The following is a 20,700-nucleotide window of genomic DNA, read 5'->3' on the forward strand; positions in this document are numbered from 1 at the left end:
GAGACGGAAGATCAGCTACCTGTTCGTGTATGCGGCCCACCCCTTCAGGCCCTCTGGTTGCACAACTCTCAATATACCACTTCCATTTAACAATAGAAAACTGCTGAGCCTGCCCGATCTTTAGATTAGCGTCATTAACCAGGACTCAGTTCATTATTGGAAGTGCAGGTCATAATTGAACATCTGCATCGCCTGTCATTCTTTCAGTTTCCAGCAGGGCCCAGTAACTGTTGTTCAAAATCAGAATAACGAGTGGCAGCCTTGGGCATGGTACGTGACCAGAATCCCAGTGGGACTCGGCGGCCCTCTTGTTTCTGCCAGAGGCTCCAGGATGCCACATCATCAGTAACGGAGACCTGTAGTTCGTAGGGGGTATCTGGGATGCGGGGAGCAATGGGCAGGGCCTGAAGAATACCCTGCTTGGCGGACTGGAACGCCCTTTCCTGATCGTCACCCCATACAAAGTCTGTTTTCTTTCGGATTACTTTATATAGAGGATGTAAAAGCAATGCCAAGTGTGGAATATGGCGTCGCCAGTATCCCAATAACCCCAGGAAACGCTGGGTCTCTTTTTTGTTAGTAGGAGTGGCCAAGACTGCGATCTTATTGCGAACTTTATCGGGAACCACCTGTTCTCCAGCATGCCACTGAATTCCAAGGAAGATAACTGTCTGGGACGGGGCCTGTACCTTGGCGGGGTTAATGGCCCACCCTCTTTGCATCAGGGTATCTTGGACACTCTCCATACCTTCCTGTACCATTTCTTCCATGGCCCCTTGGATCATCACATCATCAATATAATGGTGAATTGAGAGGGAAGGCGATACTGTCACCGTCTCCAAATCATGAGCAATTAGGCTGTGTCAAACAGTGGGAGAGTGTACATAGCCCTGAAGGAGTCGGGTGAAGGTATACTGGCGCCCCGTCCAGGTAAATGCGAACTGATCCTGTGAGACCTCGTCTATAAGAATACTGAAGAAGGCATTAGCAAGATCAATGACAGTATACCATGTTCCTGAGTTCCCAGTAGCAATGTTTTCAATAAGGGTAACAATGTCCAGAATTGCTGAAGCCAGTAGTGGGGCATGTTTGTTCAAAAAACGATAGTCAACTGTCATTCTCCAGGAGCCGTCCGGCTTCTGGACCGGCCAAACAGGGCTATTAAAGGGCGACATTGCAAGCCTCACTACCCCTTCTTCTTGTAGAGCATCGATGGTGGCAATAATCTCTTCCTGCCCCCCAGGGAGGATATTGTGGAATGCACACTGGTTTGGGGGGGGGGGGGGAGGCACCATCGCAGGATCCCACTTAGCCCGACCCACCACTAGTCTTTTAGTAATAGTCCGAATTCCAAATACAAATCCCCCTTGCCTAGTATTAAGGGCCGTACCGGCCAACATATTAATACCCAGGATACACTCGTCAGTGGCAGCCACCAGGGCATGTAACCATATGGGAGAAGGGCCATCACCCACCGTGGCGCAGACTTTTATTTCCTTAGCCAGGGTGATCGCTCCTCCCATCCCCTCTATTCAAAATGTTGGTCCAGTCCAGAGGTCGGGGTTACCTGGAATCACCGAGTGCTCCGCACCGGTATCGACCAAGGCCAAATATTGGCAGTCATTACCCCCACCCCAATGGACTGTTAACGGTATGTAGGGCCGTGGGTCCACGTGTATCCGCCGTATCTCAATGGAGTAGACTCGGGGGCCCTGCCCACACCCTAATGCTTTTGTAGGGTTCGGGGGCTTCCACGATCACATGCCACTATTATCCATAAGAGCCTTTTTAACCATTTGTTGTATCTCATCACGGATAACTGGAGCAAGAGAAGCTGGCTCAGTGGGAGCAGCAGTGGGAGCAGAAGGCACAGCTGGGCCAGGAGGACTCAACAGCTGGGGAAGATGTTCCCCTGCCTTCCTCTTATGAAGGGCATAAAGGACTGCAGTAGGTTTTCCATCAATATCACTTTTAGGTACGTCTAACTTTAACAAGGTCAGAAAAAGGTACTTTCTTGTCGGTCCGTTATTAGTAGCAGCCCCTCTCTTTTTATTCTGCTTGTCTGATTTAACCTGGGTTGTACGTGAGTGGATTTTACTTCCCAACTCTCTAAGCCCAGATAAGGCGTGCACCACCTCAGACACAGGGTGCCCAATTAGCGGGCTAGTTACAGACAGAACCAGTCACCGTACAGTGGGTTGGGCGGAACGAACCAATCTGGTATGCATTCCAGCTGTGAATATCTCTTCATCAGGGCTTCCCCCATGTACCCACAGCCTCAAACGCCCTGCATACAAAGCAGAGGCCAGGGCCTGCTGACGAATTACTGCTATACCCTCCTCTGGGGTGCCCCAATTCTGTAAATGTAAATCCCAATCTACTGGTGATGGGTATACTCATAGCAGGGCATCCCCTAGAGTGGCAAGTAAGTAATCCATCTGTCTTCCTCTACCCCGCAGCTCAGCAGTGACCCGGATATCAGTAGTCAACGTTCCTAATCCCAACAATTCCTCAGCGGTTAAAATACATTACCCCCTCCTTGCTCCCAAACACGCAGGAGCCAGGCTGCCGGAGTTTCTCCCGCCTTTTGTCTAAATCGATCTCCAATGGCAGGCTGCTCTTTTATAGAGAAGTCACGGATCATTGACTGCTCGACCTCTGCTCCCACTTTGACCCACAGGGTTCTTTGCCCAGTGGACGGAACTAGGCTTAGGCCATCCCGTAGAGGGGGTGGGCCATTGAGCATAAGCAGGGGTTTGCATATTTTCCCCTGGGTCCTCTTGGGAGATCAGGGTATCTATCCCTTTAATCTCTTCCCTTACATCATCCCCCCCTTTCATCTCTTTGGGAAGTCTGCTGCCTTATGGGGCGGGCGTGAACAGCAGGTGGAGAGGGCAGTATGTTAGGCACATGCTGAGGAGTATCTACATTATTAACATGGTCATCTTTCCAGATATTCCCGTCCCATTCATCAATTAAATCAGGATCGTCGCCATTCCTTATCATGGCACGAATACAATGTGGATCGTGTTCTACTCCATGCCTTTCTTTATCTGCACAGAGTTGCTGCCGGAGTTTAATATTACGGCAGATCATTTGGACATTCTTATCCTCCCATTCTTTGGCTCGGTCCTGACTGGTGCAAACAATCTCACTCATCATGGAACAGCGTTGTCGCAGGGCTTCTAGCTCCTCCTCTAGTTGCTCTCTCTTACGCTGAGATTCTACTTCTCGCTGAACTGATTCTGCTTCACGCTGAACAGAGTGGCGTAAGGCTGTGGCCAGCAGCCAAAAACCGTCCGTCAGCGTCCCCTTTTTAACAGTAAATTTACTTTCTCGAAGGAGAGTGGCAACCCGCTCTCCCAGAGGCGCACTTGATGGATCTAACTTCTCATCCCAACTGAGGGGTGGTCCCAACAAAGACAGGGTATTGGCCAACATGCCAAACCCATCGTCTTTAGAAGTCCACCCCGGAATCAAGAACTGCTCAGGGCTCACCTCTTTCTTTCGGCGAAACATCTTGAGACCAACCCTGCTCGCTGCGCCGATTGTCTTGGGTAAACTTGTACCTCTCACTTTGTTCGTTTTAGATTGGTCACAGTGTTCGAACTACCAAAAGAAAATAGACACACACACCGAGAGCAGTTCAGTTTATACAAGTCTAAATCTAAAGCTGAATTCACACTACAATATACAAGCCCTTCCCAATTATACTTATCAATGCCTGGACTGGTCCCAACTGCCGAAGCGAGGCAACGACTGCACACTTGTAGTAGGTTGTCGGGGCGCCGGTAGCAGCTTCTCTACCTCCCTTGACCAGGACGTTAGCTGGACTCTTGAAGTTCTTCTTCTTGCTGAGAGATGTAGCCACCTCTTACTTCAGCAGTGGGACCTGGGCTTATATTACCCAAAAGTTGTTTACTTCAGATCTTATCTTTTTGAACAAATGGTTTATTATCTTCCTCTTGTTGAGAGATATTGCCACCTCTTGGAGAGTCTCTCACTTCAGCAGTGGGACCATGGCTCATATCACCCCAAAAGTTGTTTACCTCAAATCCTATCTCTTTGAACAAATGGTTTAATTATATTCAAGGTCTCCTGACAGTCTGCGACCAACAAATGTAAACTGCTCTGGGCCTCATAAGTGTAAATTAGATAATGTCTTCCTATTCAACTGCATCCTGGGCCCCATGGTGGAATTTAGATTATGTCTGCTGAATCCAAACAGGTTCTCAGCCTTGCAGCTGCAGAAGTAAAAACAAAGTTTAAATCTTTCATTACACCATCTTACCTATGAAGGGCAACCCAGAATGGTGGGGTCCACTCAAGTGTGGAATATGGAGTCTCCGGGGTCCTGGTCTCGAAGGTTCAAGATCAGTACAGACCTCACCAGCTCAGCAACTCCATAGTGACTGTGAAGGTAAACGGACATTCCACTAAATGCCTAATCGGCACAGACTCGACTGAAAGCTTCATAGACTCACGGACTGTGCAAGAGTAAAACCTAAAGATGTATCCTTGCGTCTCATTCGCATTCTACACGTATTCAACAACATTGTAGAGTATGTTTGTCGTTTGAAAGGAGGAATTTTGTAAGGTATGCCTATGTAAATTGTGTGCTCAGGTGTAGTTGGGTCTGGACTTCCTATGTCAGCTTAAAAGCGTGACCTTGGAGTATTCTGGTCCCCTCCCCCCATAACGCTTCAGAACAGAGGGCACCCAAAATCAAAACCCACATGCAGCCTCTCCACACTGAATATCGCGCCCCCCTCCCCCCCCCCAACCTCTCTTCCCGAATCTGTCCTTAGACTACAAACCTATTGCTACCAAGAGCAAGAGTTACAGCGCAGCAGACCTAGATTTCTTAAAGTCTGAGATACAATGTCAGCTCGATGAAGGTATCATCGAGCATAGCACCAGCATGTGGAGAGCACAAGTGGTAGTGGTAAAAGGGGAAAACAAGCCTATAGCCAAACCATTAATCGGTACACACTCCTAGACACATACCCTCCCCCTCGTATTTCGAACATGGTGAATGATATTGCGCAGTATCGGGTCTATTCGACCATTAACCTGAAAGCTGCTTATAACCAGCTGTCAATCCATTCTGAGGACCATCCATATTCAGCATTTGAGGCTAACGGTCGTCTCTATTAATTCTGGAGCGTCCCTTTCAGTATTACTAAACGGGTTTTCTATCTTCCAGAGGTAAATGATCAGAATGGTGGATGGGATGGGTTGAAGGCTACCTTCCCGTAATTCGATAATGTCACCATCTGTGGCCATACCATGGAAGACCATGACGCTAACCTCCATGCACAGAAAGCCTTGAACCTCACTTATACCTCTAGCAAGTGCGTGTTCAGGACTAAACGTCTGGCCATCCTTGGCTACATGGTGGAGAATCGCATCATTGGCCCCGACCTTGATAGGATGCGTCCCCTGTTGAGCTCCCCATTCCCAGGATCATGAAGGCTTTGAGGAGATGCCTGGGGATTTATTATTACGCCCAGTGGATCCCTCAATATGCTGATAAGGTTGAACTGCTCTTAAAAGCCACTACTTTCCCCCTCGGCTGAAGCCCAAAAGGCTTTTAACTACTGTAAATATTTGTGTATAATGTGTTCCATGTGTAATGCGACCCCCCCCATTTTTGAGGGGAAAATTTTTACCCCCATGTATAATACGTCCCCCCCCCCCTCCCCTCACCCGCCTGAGTCGCGCTGCAGTCTCTCCGGCCACTTGGCCGCCCGCCCAAGTCGCGCTGCCGTCTCTCACAACCCCCCCCTCCCCTCATCCGCCTGAGTCGAGCTGGCATCTCTCACAATCCCCTCTCCCCTCGGCACATCTTCTACTCTCCTGCCTGCCCACCCAAGTCGCGCTGCCGTCTACTGCTCGCCCGCCTGAGTCACGCTGCCACTCCCCCACCCAGCCACCTGAGTCGCGCTGCCAGCCGCATTATACTCTGATATTTACAGTACCTCCAAAATTGCATTGCATAAACTGCAAGCACACGGTGGATGAGAATGTACCTTTCCAAGTGGAAAGCGATGCTTCAGACGTAACCCTGGGCACTACCCTCAACCAGGCGGGCAGGATGGTTGCATTTTTTTCTCGGACATTGCAAGGCCACGAGCTCCGGAACCCCTCTGTGGAAAAGGAGGCTCAAGCCATTGTAGAAGCCATGAGGCACTGGAGACACTACCTGGCTGGTAAGAAATTTACACTCCTCACTGACCAGCGCTCTGCAACATTCATGTTTAATAATGTCAAGAGGGGAAAAATCAAGAATGACAAGATTGGAAGGTGGAGGATCGAGCTCTCCACCTACAATTATGACATTGCCAATCGGCCAGGAGCCCTTAATGACCCTCCAGATGCCTTATCCAGAGGAAGCTGTGCCTCTGCACACACCGGCCAACTGCAGTCTCTGCATAATGAGCTCTGCCATCCAGCGGTTATCCACATGGTTCATTTTGTCAAGATGTGCAATCTGCCCTCCTCCATGGAAGACGTCAGGGAAATGACCAAGTCTTGCCAGGTCTGCACGGAGTGCAAGCCATACTTCTACCACCCCGCGAAGGCGCACCTGATTAACTCATCCAGGCCCTTTGAACGGCTCAGTGTTGATTTTAAGGGACCTCTCCCTTTCATGAATGGGAACATTTTCTTCCTTTCTATCATTGGAGTACTCCCATTTCCCGTTCACCACTTCATGTCCAGGCATGTCCACTTCGTCAGTCATAAAGACCCTAGATTCCATTTTTGACTTCTTCAGGTATCCCAGCTATATTCATACCAACCGCGGCTCATCCCTTATGAATGACAAGCAACGACAGTACCTGCTGGTGAGGGGTAGTGCATCCAGCAGGACTATGAGCTACAACTCCCGGGGGAATAGGCAGGTAGAAAAGGAGAAAGCCACGGTCTGGAAGGCTGTCAAACTGGCCCTGAAGTCAAGAGCCCTTCCAGACTCACGCTGGCAGGAAGCCCTTCCTATGGCGCTCCATTCCATCCAGTCACTACTATGTACCGCGACCAATGCTACTCCTCACGAGGTCCTATTCAATTTCAAAAGAAGGTTGGCATCGGGAACTACACTCCTAGTCTGGCTCACCACTCCTGGTCCAGTCCTTCTCAGGAAGCAGTTGAGGAGAAGCAAGACTGATCCCCTGGTGGTAAGGGTGAAATTGCACCACGCTAATCCCATATACGCCTATGTGGAGTACCTGAATGGCAGGGAGGACAGCGTCTCCATTGGGGACCTGGCACCTGCCGGAACAGAGGGTCCGTCACCTCAAGTGCCCTGTGAGCCACAGACCTCATTCTTTCCATCCCAGTTAAGGCCTCAGGGGATCTAGTTCAGGAGGAAAGTGCATCTCCCTCCACTTTAGAGCCAGAGACCCAGCCCACCTCTTCTCCCTCACAAGGAGACCAGGAGACCAAAGGAGCCCAAGGTCCCCCAGTGCTAAGGTGCTCCACCAGGATCTCCAGACTCCCAGACCACTTAAATCTGTAAATTTATAAATAACTGTATATTTTGTTTTCTTCTTCTGAATCCATGTTCTCTGTCTTCATTCATAGACCCTAAATTCTGCAGGAAGGGGTGAATGTAGTGAGGTGGTGTCTGTGATTCATTGTTCATTCAGAAATCTGATGGCAGGGGGAAGAAGCTATCTTTTTGGATAGCATTAATGTTGCTTTGCTTCCACACGTGCTTCTTGACCTGCTGAGTCCATCAAGCAGTCTGCTTTTGCTGCTGAGGTATCCCCTTCACCTGAACTGCTTTCCTGAAATCTCAGATCAAGTTGTATCCATCTTTTGTCCAAACTGAACTTATCCAACTCTGGACTTGGCAGGTCAGAAGTCCTTGCTTTGGAGGTTGATTTGACTTGGTGACTTACCTGGGTGAGGTGGTAATGGATTTGATCTTGCTCGTTGGCCCACCAGTATGTTACATTAATGATCTTCTGATGTTGTGATTCTTTCCCCAGCTATTTGTTGGGATGGATTCCGTGGTGTTCGAGTGGTGTCTGTGCCTGGGTCTGTCACTTATGCCAGGAATCATGGTGTTTACCTCATTGACCAGGAGGTAAGGATGTACAATACATAATACAACACGTTATTAGTAGGAAATTGTCTTGCCTAAAAAGGGCAAAATTGAAAGAAGTAGTCATTGCATTGGAGAGACTAGATGGAGACTGGAAGATTGCTTTATTGAGCACCTTGGCTCTGTTCACCTCAATAGTGTGGATCTCCCAGTGGACATCTATTTCAATTCTCCATCCCATTCCCTTGCCCACATGTCTGTCCATGGTCTCATGCACTGCCAGACTGTGACCATCCGCAAATTGGAGGAACAACACCCCATTTTCCGTTTGGGCACCCTCCAACCAGATGGGATAACGTTGACTTCTATGGTTTCCATTAGTCCTGCCTCCCGACCCCAACCTATCCCTACTGTCTTCTTTCCTCTTACTCTCTCTCTTTTCCCTCTGTCTCCTGCTTTCACAAAGCCATCCCACCCCTTCCCCCTATCAATTCTCCCCTTTCAAAGTATGAGTTTTGCTCATACTTTGAAGAAGGGTTCATACCTGAAACGTCAGTTAATCTTTCTACTATGGACGCTGCGAGACCTGTCAGTTCCTCCAGAATTTCTGTGTTATCATTTTTTTCTGTACAGGCTAGAACTTTAATGAGCCACAGGATTCAGTGAAGCTTCTTGCTACTTAAATAAGAAAACTGTTATTATCTAATCAGAAATTAATAGCCACATCACAGTTAAGGCAGTGAGAATGAAGGAGGTACTGAAAACAGTGTTGCTCTAACCATGCCAGCCCCAGTGATGACATGAACATCTTGTGCTAAAATGCAACACTAGTGATGTAAACCATAAGACGGATGAGGTTTTACAAACAGATTACTCCCCAGGCCCCACAGCAGCAGTGCAGAAAGGATAGTGCATGTGATGGGACTGTAAAGCTGGAGGGCATAGGTTTAAGGTGAGAGGGGGAAAGACTGAAAGTGGATCTGAGCGGCCAGATGAACTGGTGGGGGGGGGGGGGGGGGGGAGGTGGGGTGCAGTCACATCACTCGGACAGGAGCAGGGATAGAAAAGGGTTCCCTCAATATGGATCAAGTGCGGGCAAATGGGACTAGCTCATGGGGACAATTTGGTCAACATAATGAATTGGGCTGAAGGTCATTTATCCGTGCTGTTTAACTCAGTGATTCTCTGGATGAATATGTGCCATGAGAGATGTCGGAGAATCACAGACACTACCTTAATTTTAATTTTTCTTGCACTTTTTAAATTTATTTAGTAGGGTGCTTTATTTAAATGTTTCCACAGTGATGCTGCCGCAAAACAACGAATTTTGTGACATGTTCATAACAATAAATTCTGATTTTGATTCTGAAGGAAGGGCTTGAGATTGTTGGGGCACTGGAACTGGTTCTTGGATATTCTGTATGAGCCAGGTTGGTCACACCCACACAGTACTAGGGTCCACTACCACCATGGGGCAGTTCTCCACTGTTGGGGCTGGTTAGCAAGGTATATCACCCTGATTTCAAAAGGGGGGAAGTTCTGGGTATTGAGGATAGTGGTTTGGTAAGCATCTAGACGGGAGTCTCTTCAATCTGAGGCGCCTGCAAGCTCACACCAAGACACAAGAGAAACTTGTCCGTGAACAACTCTTTGCAGACGATGCCGCTTTAGTTGCCCATTCAGAGCCAGCTCTTCAGCGCTTGACGTCCTGCTTTGCGGAAACTGCCAAAATGTTTGGCCTGGAAGTCAGCCTGAAGAAAACTGAGGTCCTCCATCAGCCAGCTCCCCACCATGACTACCAGCCCCCCCACATCTCCATCGGGCACACAAAACTCAAAATGGTCAACCAGTTTACCTATCTCGGCTGCACCATTTCATCAGATGCAAGGATCGAAATGAGATAGACAACAGACTCGCCAAGGCAAATAGCGCCTTTGGAAGACTACACAAAAGAGTCTGGAAAAACAACCAACTGAAAAACCTCACAAAGATAAGCGTATACAGAGCCGTTGTCATACCCACACTCCTGTTCGGCTCCGAATCATGGGTCCTCTACCGGCACCACCTACGGCTTCTAGAACGCTTCCACCAGCATTGTCTCCGCTCCATCCTCAACATCCATTGGAGCGCTTTCATCCCTAACGTCGAAGTACTCGAGATGGCAGAGGTCGACAGCATCGAGTCCACGCTGCTGAAGATCCAGCTGCGCTGGATGGGTCACGTCTCCAGAATGGAGGACCATCGCCTTCCCAAGATCGTGTTATATGGCGAGCTCTCCACTGGCCACCGTGACAGAGGTGCACCAAAGAAAAGGTACAAGGACTGCCTAAAGAAATCTCTTGGTGCCTGCCACATTGACCACCGCCAGTGGGCTGATAACGCCTCAAACCGTGCATCTTGGCGCCTCACAGTTTGGCGAGCAGCAACCTCCTTTGAAGAAGACCGCAGAGCCCACCTCACTGACAAAAGGCAAAGGAGGAAAAACCCAACACCCAACCCCAACCAACCAATTTTCCCCTGCAACCGCTGCAACCGTGTCTGCCTGTCCCGCATCGGACTTGTCAGCCACAAACGAGCCTGCAGCTGACGTGGACTTTTTACCCCCTCCATAAATCTTCGTCCGTGAAGCCAAGCCAAAGAAGAAAGACGGGAAAGGAATTGAGTTTAGATAACAGAGTTTAGATAACCAATGACCTGAGGTAAAAAAACAAGATTTTCTGAAAGAGCTTTCTGTTTAATTTTGGGTGGGTGCCTGGAACAGACCATTCTGGGAGTGGTGGAAAAAATGTCTTCGTAGTGATTAAGAAGTTTCTAGACAGACACATGAATATACAGGGAATAGAGGGAGATGTATCATGTGCAAGCAGCAGAATTTTAGTTTAATTTGCTTAAAATTTAATATTTTTTACATTTAGACATTCAGCACAGTAACAGGTCCTACTATGAGCCTGCGTCTCCACCCCCACCACCCCCTCCCCCCCCCCCCGCCCAGTACACCACTAGCCCCGACCATTTTTTGAATTTTTTATTCATAAATTTTCAAACTCGAACTCAGTTTCCAGTAATCAATCAGAAATTACAGTTATCAATTATATACAAAATTCACCATTGAGTCTGAGCCATTCCCACCCCCCCTCCTTCCCGCCACCCCAGGGGTGAGGCCTAAAACATCATTTAAATATCTTTACCTTGATGAAAGGCTCCAGCCCAAAATTGGTTTTATATACCTTGAAGAAGGCATTTTAAGTAATCCCTAGGCCATCGGTGCTCTGTGATTAGTAAAAGATTGTTTAAGGTGGGATGTAAGTGGGAAGGGAAGGTTGAGAACCACTGCTCTAGACCCAATTGTTACTGAAATATTTTACTTGAGAAAAATTGTCATTGTGTGGCGGCGCACATCCTCATGGCAAACCAGCCCCACTTGTATCGCCACGTGGCGGGGCAGCCAGGGGGAAATGGCATCAGCAGAGGTTTCTCTCAGACGCCAGCATCCCTTCCAGCGCCCACCCTGGGCAACGATTATGACATTACAATGCACCAGGTGACTGAGCTCTTGTTGCCCTTAAAGGGGCGTGCTAAATTTGAATAAAAAGTTGTTAACGGGTGTGTTAGCAGTGATTTCCTTCAGCTCCTGCAATCGCCACTGTGGTGACCCCGATGGGTTCAGACGTCTATCTGAACCCAGCAAATGATGGATGCAGCCGAGGTGAACGCTGTAGGCCTCAAACTTCCCACCGTCTGGCCCCATCGCCCACGGACGTGGTTCGGGCAGGAGGAGGCACAATTCCACCTCCGCAACATCTCAGCTGACACCACAAAATTTTACCACGTCGTGGGCGCGCTGGACCAGGACACAGCGGCAAGGGTGGACGACATCATTCACCAGCCACCAGCAGTGGACAAGTATACTGCCCTCAATAATCTACTCCTGGGGAAGTTTGGCCTCACTCCCCAGCAGAGTGCTTCCAGGCTTTTACGCCTGGATGGGTTGGGGGATCACAGCCCCTCAGCTCTCGTGGACGAAATGCAAGCCCTGGCGGAGGATCATGAAATGTGTTTCCTCTTCCGCCAAATATTCCTTGAACAGATGCAAAAAGATATCCGACTCCATCTGTCCGAAGAGGACTTTTCCGACCTCCCCAAGGCCGCAGCCAGGGCCGATGCCCTCTGGTGTGCAAAACAGGAGAGCGAGGCAGCCCTCAGCCAAGTCTCCAAGCCGGGACCTCATCGTCCGCAGGATACCCCCAAGCACAAGCCGGAGGAAACTAAGTCAACATGGTGCTTTTATCACCAGCACTGGGGAGTGAAAGCCCTCGAGTGCCACCAGCCTTGCAACTTCCAGGCAGTCCTGCGACTTCCAGGGGAACGGCCAGGCCAATTGCCATTGATGTCTGCCACGGTTGGCCACATGAACAGCCTCCTTTATATCACTGACAAGTCCACGGGCTGATTGTTCCTGGTGGACACAGGGGCCGAGCTGAGTGCCCTCCCCTCTACAGCACTGGAAACTCGAACCCGGTCCAAACCTGCAGGCTGCCAATGGTTCTGCAATCAAGATCTATGGCACCTATAGGGCACAGATACAGATCGGGGATGAAAAGTTCACTTAGAGGTTCGTCCTGTTCTCGGTGGGCACCGCTCTATTAAGGGCTGACTTCCTAAGGGCTCACAGTCTGCTGGTGGACATGAGGGGTAGGAGGCTGCTCAATGCCCGCACCTTTCGTTCGGTGCATGCCACCGCCACAGACGAGTTCGCCAAGGTTCTCAGTGAGTTCCCTGCCATCTTGGAGCCACGCTTCGACGTTGCCTACCCCCGCCATGGAATTTTCTATCACATCTCCACAAAAGGCTCCCCGCTGCATGCCAGAGCTAGGCAGCTGCCACCGGAGAAGCTAAAACAGGCAAAGGAGGAATTCTCCAGACTCCAGGAGCTGGGCATCGTTTGGTGGTTGGACAGCGCTTGGGCAGTGCCACTGCACATGATCCCGAAGTCATCAGGGGGTTGGAGGCCCTGCAGAGACTACAGACGGCTAAATGACACTACGACTCCCCTTATCCAGGACTTTGCGGCCAAGCTCCACGGCACACAGTTCTTTTCAAAAGTCGATCTGGTGCGCGAATACCACCAGATCCCAGTCCACCCCGATGACGTTGGAAAGACCTTTTGGCTTGTTCAAATTCCTCCGGATGCTGTTCGGTTGAAAAACATGGCCAAGACGTTCCAGCGCCTCATGGACGCAGTGGATAGGGATTTGGACTTTGTCTTTATCTACCTAGATGACATCCTGGTAGCCACCCGCAGCCATGAAGAGCACAAGGTTAATCTCCGTACCCTGTTCGCTCAGCTGGCAGAATTCGGCCTCACGGTCAACAAGGCCAAATGCCAGTTTGGGAAACAGACATTGCAATTCCTGGGGCACACCATCTCAGCGTCTGGGGCAGCTCCGGCACCGGAGAAAGTGGCAGCCGTCCAGCATTTTCCCAAATCATCCTCCCTCAAGGCCCTGCAGGAATTTGTGGGAATGGTAAATTTTTACCATAGATTCATCCCCAACGCAGTCTGCATCATGCGCTTTCTTTGTGCTGATTGTGACAAAAGAATAGACCCTGGCCTGGTCGGAGGAGGCGGGCGAGGCCTTCGCTGCAATGAAACAGACCCTCGCAGAGGTGACTTTGTTGGTGCACCCGCGCCCAGAAACACACACGGCACTCTCGGTTGACGCTTCTGCCACAGTGGTCGGGGGAGTACTGGAACAGTGGCGCCCGCTGGCCTTTTTCAGTAAGCATTTACAGCCGTCAGAGCTTAAATACAGTGCGTTCGACCGGGAGCTCCTGGCACTGTGCCTGGCCATCCGCCACTTCCAATACTTCTTGGAGGGCAGAACTTTCACCATTTTTACTGATCTCAAGCTCCTCACCCAAGCACTGGCTATAGCCAAGGACCCGTGGTCAGTTAGACAACAACGCCACCTGTCCTACGTGTCCGAATTCATTACAGACATCCGGCTCCGAGCGAGCAAGGACAATGTAGACGCGGATGCGCTCTCCCACCCGGCCATCAGCATGCTAGCTCCTGGCCTCAACTATGGCCAACTAGCACAGGCCCAGCAGCATGACGCCAAAATTCAAGCTCTCCAGACTGCCATCTAAGGTCTCCAGCTCGAGAATATCCAGCTTACTGACTCCGCCCAGCCACTGCTCTGCAACACCTCCGCTGGCTCACTGTGCCCGGTAGTACCACAGGAGTGGAGGGCTAGGGTCATCAGCTCTATCCACGATCTTGCCCACCCCTCAGTAAAGACTATCGTGCATATGGTGGTGCAGCAATTTGTCAGGCATGGCCTCAAGAAAGAGGTTGCAGCGCTAACCCGCAACTGAATCAAGTGCCAGACATCTAAAGTCCACAGGCACACGCAGGCCCCTGTTCAACATTTCGACTCGGCAACGTGGAGGTTCCAGCATATCCACATGGATGTCGCGGTACCTGTTTACCATAATGGACAGTAAACAGGTGGCTGGAAGCCATCCTGGTCCATGAGGCGTCAGCGGAGACCTGTGCTAGATCCCTGGTCAGCCAGTGGATCGCTCATTTTGGTGTGCCAGCACACATCACAAGCGACAGAAGCGCCCAATTTACATCCACACTATGGTCGCAGTTGGCAAGGCATTTAGGGGTAACACTGCACCACACCCACAATCTAACGGGTTGGTAGAGAGGTTCCACCGACACCTAAAATCCGCTCTGATGGCAAGACTTTCCGGCCCCGACTGGGTGGACGAGTTGCCCTGGGTTCTCCTTGGGATTAGGACGGCACCCAAGGAGGACCTGCAAGCCTCATCAGCAGAAATGGTTTACGGCGCGCCACTCTCCCTGCCAGGCCAATTCTTCGGCCCGGAGGCCGAGACGACGCACAACGAAGGTGAGCAGCTCACGGACCTCTGTAAATGACTGGTCAACCTAACCCCGCCGCCCCATCGCACCACAGCACCTGACCATCCCATCGATTGAAACTTTTTATTCAAATTCAGCGTGCCCCTTTAAGGGCAGCATGAGCTCAGTCACCTGGTGCGTTGTGACATCATAATCGCTGCCCAGGGCATGCACTGGAAGGGATGTTGGAGTCAGAGAAAAACCTCTGACGACGCCATTTCCCCATGGCTGCCCCACCACGTGGCGATACAAGTGGGGCCGGTTTGCCATGAAGATGTGCGCTGCCACACAATTAAGGGCAGTGCCGAATTTGAATAAAATCAGTCATTAATGACCATCGGTGTGGTAGCAGTGATTTCCTTCAGCTCCTGCAATCGCCACAATTGGCCCATTTTCTTTGGAGTTATGAAACTGTGCACATAACGAGACAATTATGGACAATTAAAACAGTGATTTTCAAACCATTTTCTTTCTTTTAAAGTTATTTTTATTGAATTTTGTCAGAAAAGAAAACAAATATATAATAAATCCATTGCATTGAAACGATTAAACATTTAAGGTAATAGCATATACTGCAGTAACAATAGTACTAGGACTTAAATCCCAATCCAATACATAGAGTTGTAAAGAAAGAGAAAAAAGGAAAAGAAGAAAGAAAAATATTTAGCCCAATGCCAAGCAAGGTTGAAATTCATAGAGATAACATCATGCAACTGTCTCGGGAGATCTGAACAAAGCCCGCCAATAACAACCATCATCACATCTAATTAGTCCAATTGTGAAAGTAAGCCATAAATGGACCCCAGGCCCTATCAAAGGAAACCTTGATTTTTGTGACATTATGCCTAATTTTCTCCAAATTTAAAAGGACATCATGTCTAAAAGCTGTGGTCTGTAAGTCGGTGAGAACTCGTCTTTCCATTTTACAATATTGTTCTTCTTGCTAGTTAAGTGGAGAATTCTAAAACAAGACTTTGATTAGAGGATAGTTTTATGTTTATGTCTCTGGGAAAGCAAAACGTTACAATTAATCCCAAAAATGGTCGAAAGACTTCTAAAAATATCAGTCCAATATTTTTGCAGTTTCGGGCATGACCAAAACATATGTATCTAAGAGGTGTTGTAAAGTTTACATTTATCACAGAGTGAGTTGCTATCTGGATAAATTTGAGCAAGTTTAACTTTGGAAAAATCTATTCGATGTACCACTTTGAACTGAATCAGATCATGCCAAGCGCACAATGATGAGTCATAAATCAAGCCATAAATCAACTTTTTCTTTCCACTCACCTTAAGCAATCCAAGTGAAGCCAAGTCACCTTTATTTTTAGCTACTAATGCAATGCACAATAAAGATGAGATAGTGTTTCTCAAGGACCATGGAGCAGATTTACATAAATAGAAGTTAAATATTAGTCATAATACAATTAAATTCCATGATATATTAGTGCGCATATTGAAGAACTTGATGGCTTGGGGAAAATACTGTTGCCCAATCTGGACATGTGGGCCCGAATGCTATGGTACCTCCTTCCAGATGGCAGGAGAGAGAGAAGTTTACAAGAGGGGTGTGAGAAATCCTTCACAATGTTATTGGCCTTCTGCATGCATCGTGTAGTGTAGATGTCCGTTGTGAAAGGAAAACAAACCTAAATGAACTCTGCTTACTCCACTGTCCTCTGCAGGGTCTTACGGTCTGAGGTGATACAGTTTCCAAACCAGGCAGTGATGCAACTGCTCAGAATGCTCTCAATACATCCTCAGTAGAATGTAGTGAGAGTGGAGGGTGGGAGATTAGCTTTCCTCAGCCTCCGCAGGAGGTAGAGACGCCGCTGGGCTTTCTTGGCGATGGAGCTGGTGTTGAGGGACCAGGTGAGATTTTCCTCCAAGTACACACCAAGAAACTCGGTACTCTTGACGACCTCAACGGTAGAGCCCCCCAGGCCCTCCTGAAGTCGACAACCGTCACTTTTGTTTTATTAACATTCAGATGTAGGTGGTTGGCTCTGCACCAGTCCATGAGCAACTGCACCTCATCCCTGTACGCTGACTCCTCATTCTTGATGAGGCCCACCACGGTCATATCCCTCAGTGAACATGATTATGTAGTTTGCGCTGTGTTTTCCTGCACAGTTATGAGTCAGCAGAGCAGACAGCAGTGGACTTAAGCACACAGTTCTGGGGCCCCCATGCTCAGTGTGATGGTCTTGGAGGTGCTGTTACTGATCCGGACAGCCTGAGGTCTCTCCGTCAGGAAGTCATGAATCCAATTGCAAAGGGAAGTGTTTAGGCCCAGCAGGACCAACTTCCTCATCAGGTTGAATACTGAAGTCAATAAACAGCATTCAAGCATATGTGTCTTTATTTTCCAGGTGGGCGAGGGCTAGATGGAGGTGGGTGGCGATGGCATCGTCTGTCGAACTGTTGGATCTCTATGCAAACTGCAGTGGGTCCAGTGGTCTCTTATTAATCACAGAGCACTTATGGTTCAGGGAATACTTAAGGTGGAATGTGAGTTTTGAGAAAAAGGTTGCCCAGCCCTGCTAACATCTGGCGGCAATACTTTTCATCCCTTTTTCCTGTGCATGTTTCAGCCAGGAATTGGTATCTCGAGTTCCAGCCAGGTTTGCAGCATTGTTGCAGTGTAGTACAGAATCTCTGGATCAATTTACTGTGGCTCACTCCCTGGTGTGAGCAGTGGGCTGCTCTGTGGTCTCTTGCTAGCTGAAGGAAAGTGTTGGTCGGGCAGGGGGAATTCCTGAGCGGTAGACCAAACTCAACAGGTCACGAGGTATCCATAGAAAGTAAAGGGTAACCAACGTTTCAGGCTTGGACCCTTCATTGGGTATACACAGAAACAGGCAGGTTTCTGAATAATAAGGTGGGGAGAAGGGGTGGGAGAGAAGCACAGGCTAATAGGTAAGAGGTAAAAGGTGGATACGGGTGAGAGGGTAGATGAGAAAGAAACTGAGAAGTGAGAGGGGAGAGAACTTTGGAGGAGTTTCTGTTGTGGGGTGTGTAGTGATGAATCTCACCTCTCTTCCCAGGGTTACATCTGTGACATTATCTACAAAGGGACAGAGGAGAAGATAAAGGAATGTGCTCTGAAGGATGGCAGAGTTCCTCTGGTATGTCAAAGGAATTTTTTTAAATAAATTTGGTCACCCCCCCCCCCCCCCCCCCTTTCTGGCAGGATGATGAGGGATTGATCCCAAAAGTATTTGCACTATATTTTTTTACCCATGATCTTCACTCCCCTTCCTGCTCTGATGGTGATTCCTGCTGCGTGTTGAAAAGCAACAACAGCCTCCCATCCAGTTGTCCAACAAAGCTAGACGCCACCTGACCACATCGATGCACACTTTTTAGAAAGAGCCATGATACACATTGGTTACTCTTTGCTTATTCCTTCAAGAAAGGCTCAGGCCCGAAACATCGATAATGTACCTCCGATGGACACTGCAAGACCGGCTGAGTTCCTCCAGTGTCTCGTTGTGCTTTTTCTTATATCTCCTACCCAGTTGTGACACGAGTCTCTGACCCAAAGTATGAGATGCAACCTGATCTGCCCAGTGTTTCCAGCATTTTTCTGTTGTTATATTGCATTAAAATTTGCTGATTATAGCGAATCGGCGCTGTCTGTAAGGACGATCTCCCTGTAACCTGCATGGATTTTCCCGGATGTTCCAGTTTGCACCCACCCTTCAAAAACATACAGGGTTTGTCAGTTCATTAGGTGTAATTCGACAGCACAGGGTTCATGGGCTGGAAGGGCCTTCTACAAGCACATTGTATTGTTTTTTAAAAAACTGAAAAATTAATATGCTTCTCTCTTTGTGGATAGTGCCATATCCTCTCCTGCTTCGGTTCCCTCAGGCAGTTGAGTCTAAGCTAAGGAGGCATGGCATTAAAATTAGAGCTGGCCACTTTGAGGTGAAATTGGGAAGCTGCTTGTCCTGCTCTGCCTCCAAAAGGGTTGTGGCTCCAAGAATTAGTCGTAACCTCCAACAAACCTTGTTGCTTCAGCCTCTGCAGACCATGGCCTCAGGAGCTTCGGCCTCTGCAGACCATGGCCTCAGGGCGGATTAACACAAGTGCTCTGCCACAATGTCACTGCACTTACTTTGCCATTAGTGTTTTATCCGTCTGTTCCCACATTCAGGGCACAGCTGAAAACTATTTGCGTGCTCATACAAAATGTGCTGGAGAAGCTCAGCAGGTCATGCACATCCATAGGAAGTGAAGGGTAATCAATGCCTCGGGTCTGGGACCTTCAATAGGGATAAGCAGAAACAGGCAGTCACTGAATGTAAAAAATGGAGGGAGGAGAAGGAAGAGAGGAAGGAAGAGACAGGGGTTGGCAGACAGGGTAACAGTTAAGAGGTCATAGGTGGATACAAGTGGGAGGGTAGAAGAAAAAAGATGAAAAGTGATGGGGAGAGGGTCAAGGGTAGCTCTCTGATAGGAGAGGGTTGGGGGCTGAAGGAAAGGATAGGAAAGGAGAGAGTGAGAAACAGAGGAGGGTAACAGAAATTGGAGGTCAATATTGATGCTATTTGGTTGGAGAATGCTGAGATGTTGCTCCATCCAACCACTCTACTCCAGCTTTGTTATCAGGTCTCCCATCTCCTCCACAATCGGACCACCTTTCATATTACAGAGCAAAGTGAAACACTTCACCCCATACTAAGGGTTGGTTCTCCCACCATGGATGAGTAGCCTGACACTCTGCTTTAGACTACGGTGAAGAATGCCCATTTGGGTTCGTAAATGGAGAGCATCTTTCTACCAAAGGATGTGGTCGGAGGAGGGAGAGCAGCAGGGAAATTAGCGAGTCTCCATGAAGCCTTTGAAGCCTTGTCTCCTTCATCCACTCTCATATTCTCTCCAGGTATCGGGTATCGTGTTCTTCTCATCGGACACGGCTGAGAGGCTCCTAGCCACACATGTTACTCCTCCACTGGATGGCTGCACCTATATGGGTCTGGATTCGGGGGCTCGTCCTGTTCAGGTAGAGTTGAAATCCCAGGAGCCAAAGTGTCAGAGTCACTTTTTGTCACAGTAGCACCAGGGAATGGCATTTGCCGTGTCAGAGTCACCCACATATCATGAATAAACATTACACCTGTATTCGTGAGTTATTAACTGAATAGGGCAAACACAGTTTGACTGGGAATCTCCCAACAGTGCAGTGCTCTAGAGTTCCAGACTCAAATCTCTGGAATATGACTGATCGGATACAAAAAGAATTTTTTTCCTGCCAATATCAGACTTCTGGACAACCCAACACTAGTAAACTAATGCTGCCTATGCTCCATTCTAACTGATCAAAATTATATACAAAAATATGCTGAGTTTCAATAGAGTAAATGCAAGCTGGCTTTTTCTACAGGGGTTGGAATTTTTCCTTTTAACTGGTGAGAGACTGGAAGTGCTGGTGTTTAGAGGCACCAGTGCACCCTTGACACGGGGACATGACCCAGTCCTCATAGAGGGCTCAGTAGTGGAGAGGGTCAAGAACTTCAAATTCCTGGGTGTCAACATCTCCGAGGGTCTGCCCTGGAGCCTCCACATTGATGCAATCACAAAGAAGGCCCACCAGCGGCTATACTTTGTGAGGTGCCTGAGGAGATTCGCTATGTCACTGAAGACTGTCGTAAACTTCTATAGATGTACCGTGGAGAGCATTCTGGCTGGTTGCATCACTGACTGGTATGGA

At 48.7% G+C, this 20,700-nt stretch overlaps 1 protein-coding gene across 11 annotated transcripts in view; it reads left to right on the forward strand.

The window, feature by feature from the left end:
- LOC138744586 (L-fucose kinase) overlaps positions 1–20,700 on the forward strand; it is a 443,124-nt gene that overhangs the window by 341,317 nt on the left and 81,107 nt on the right. For all 11 annotated transcript variants that reach the window (XM_069900973.1, XM_069900967.1, XM_069900972.1 and 8 more), the window contains 3 exons: positions 7,995–8,092; positions 18,029–18,109; positions 19,873–19,992. In XM_069900973.1, coding sequence (XP_069757074.1) covers positions 7,995–8,092; positions 18,029–18,109; positions 19,873–19,992 — 299 coding nt within the window. The remainder of the gene's footprint in view (positions 1–7,994; positions 8,093–18,028; positions 18,110–19,872; positions 19,993–20,700) is intronic.

The sequence above is a fragment of the Narcine bancroftii genome, chromosome 10 (assembly GCF_036971445.1).
Source record: "Narcine bancroftii isolate sNarBan1 chromosome 10, sNarBan1.hap1, whole genome shotgun sequence".
Lineage (NCBI taxonomy): Eukaryota > Metazoa > Chordata > Chondrichthyes > Torpediniformes > Narcinidae > Narcine > Narcine bancroftii.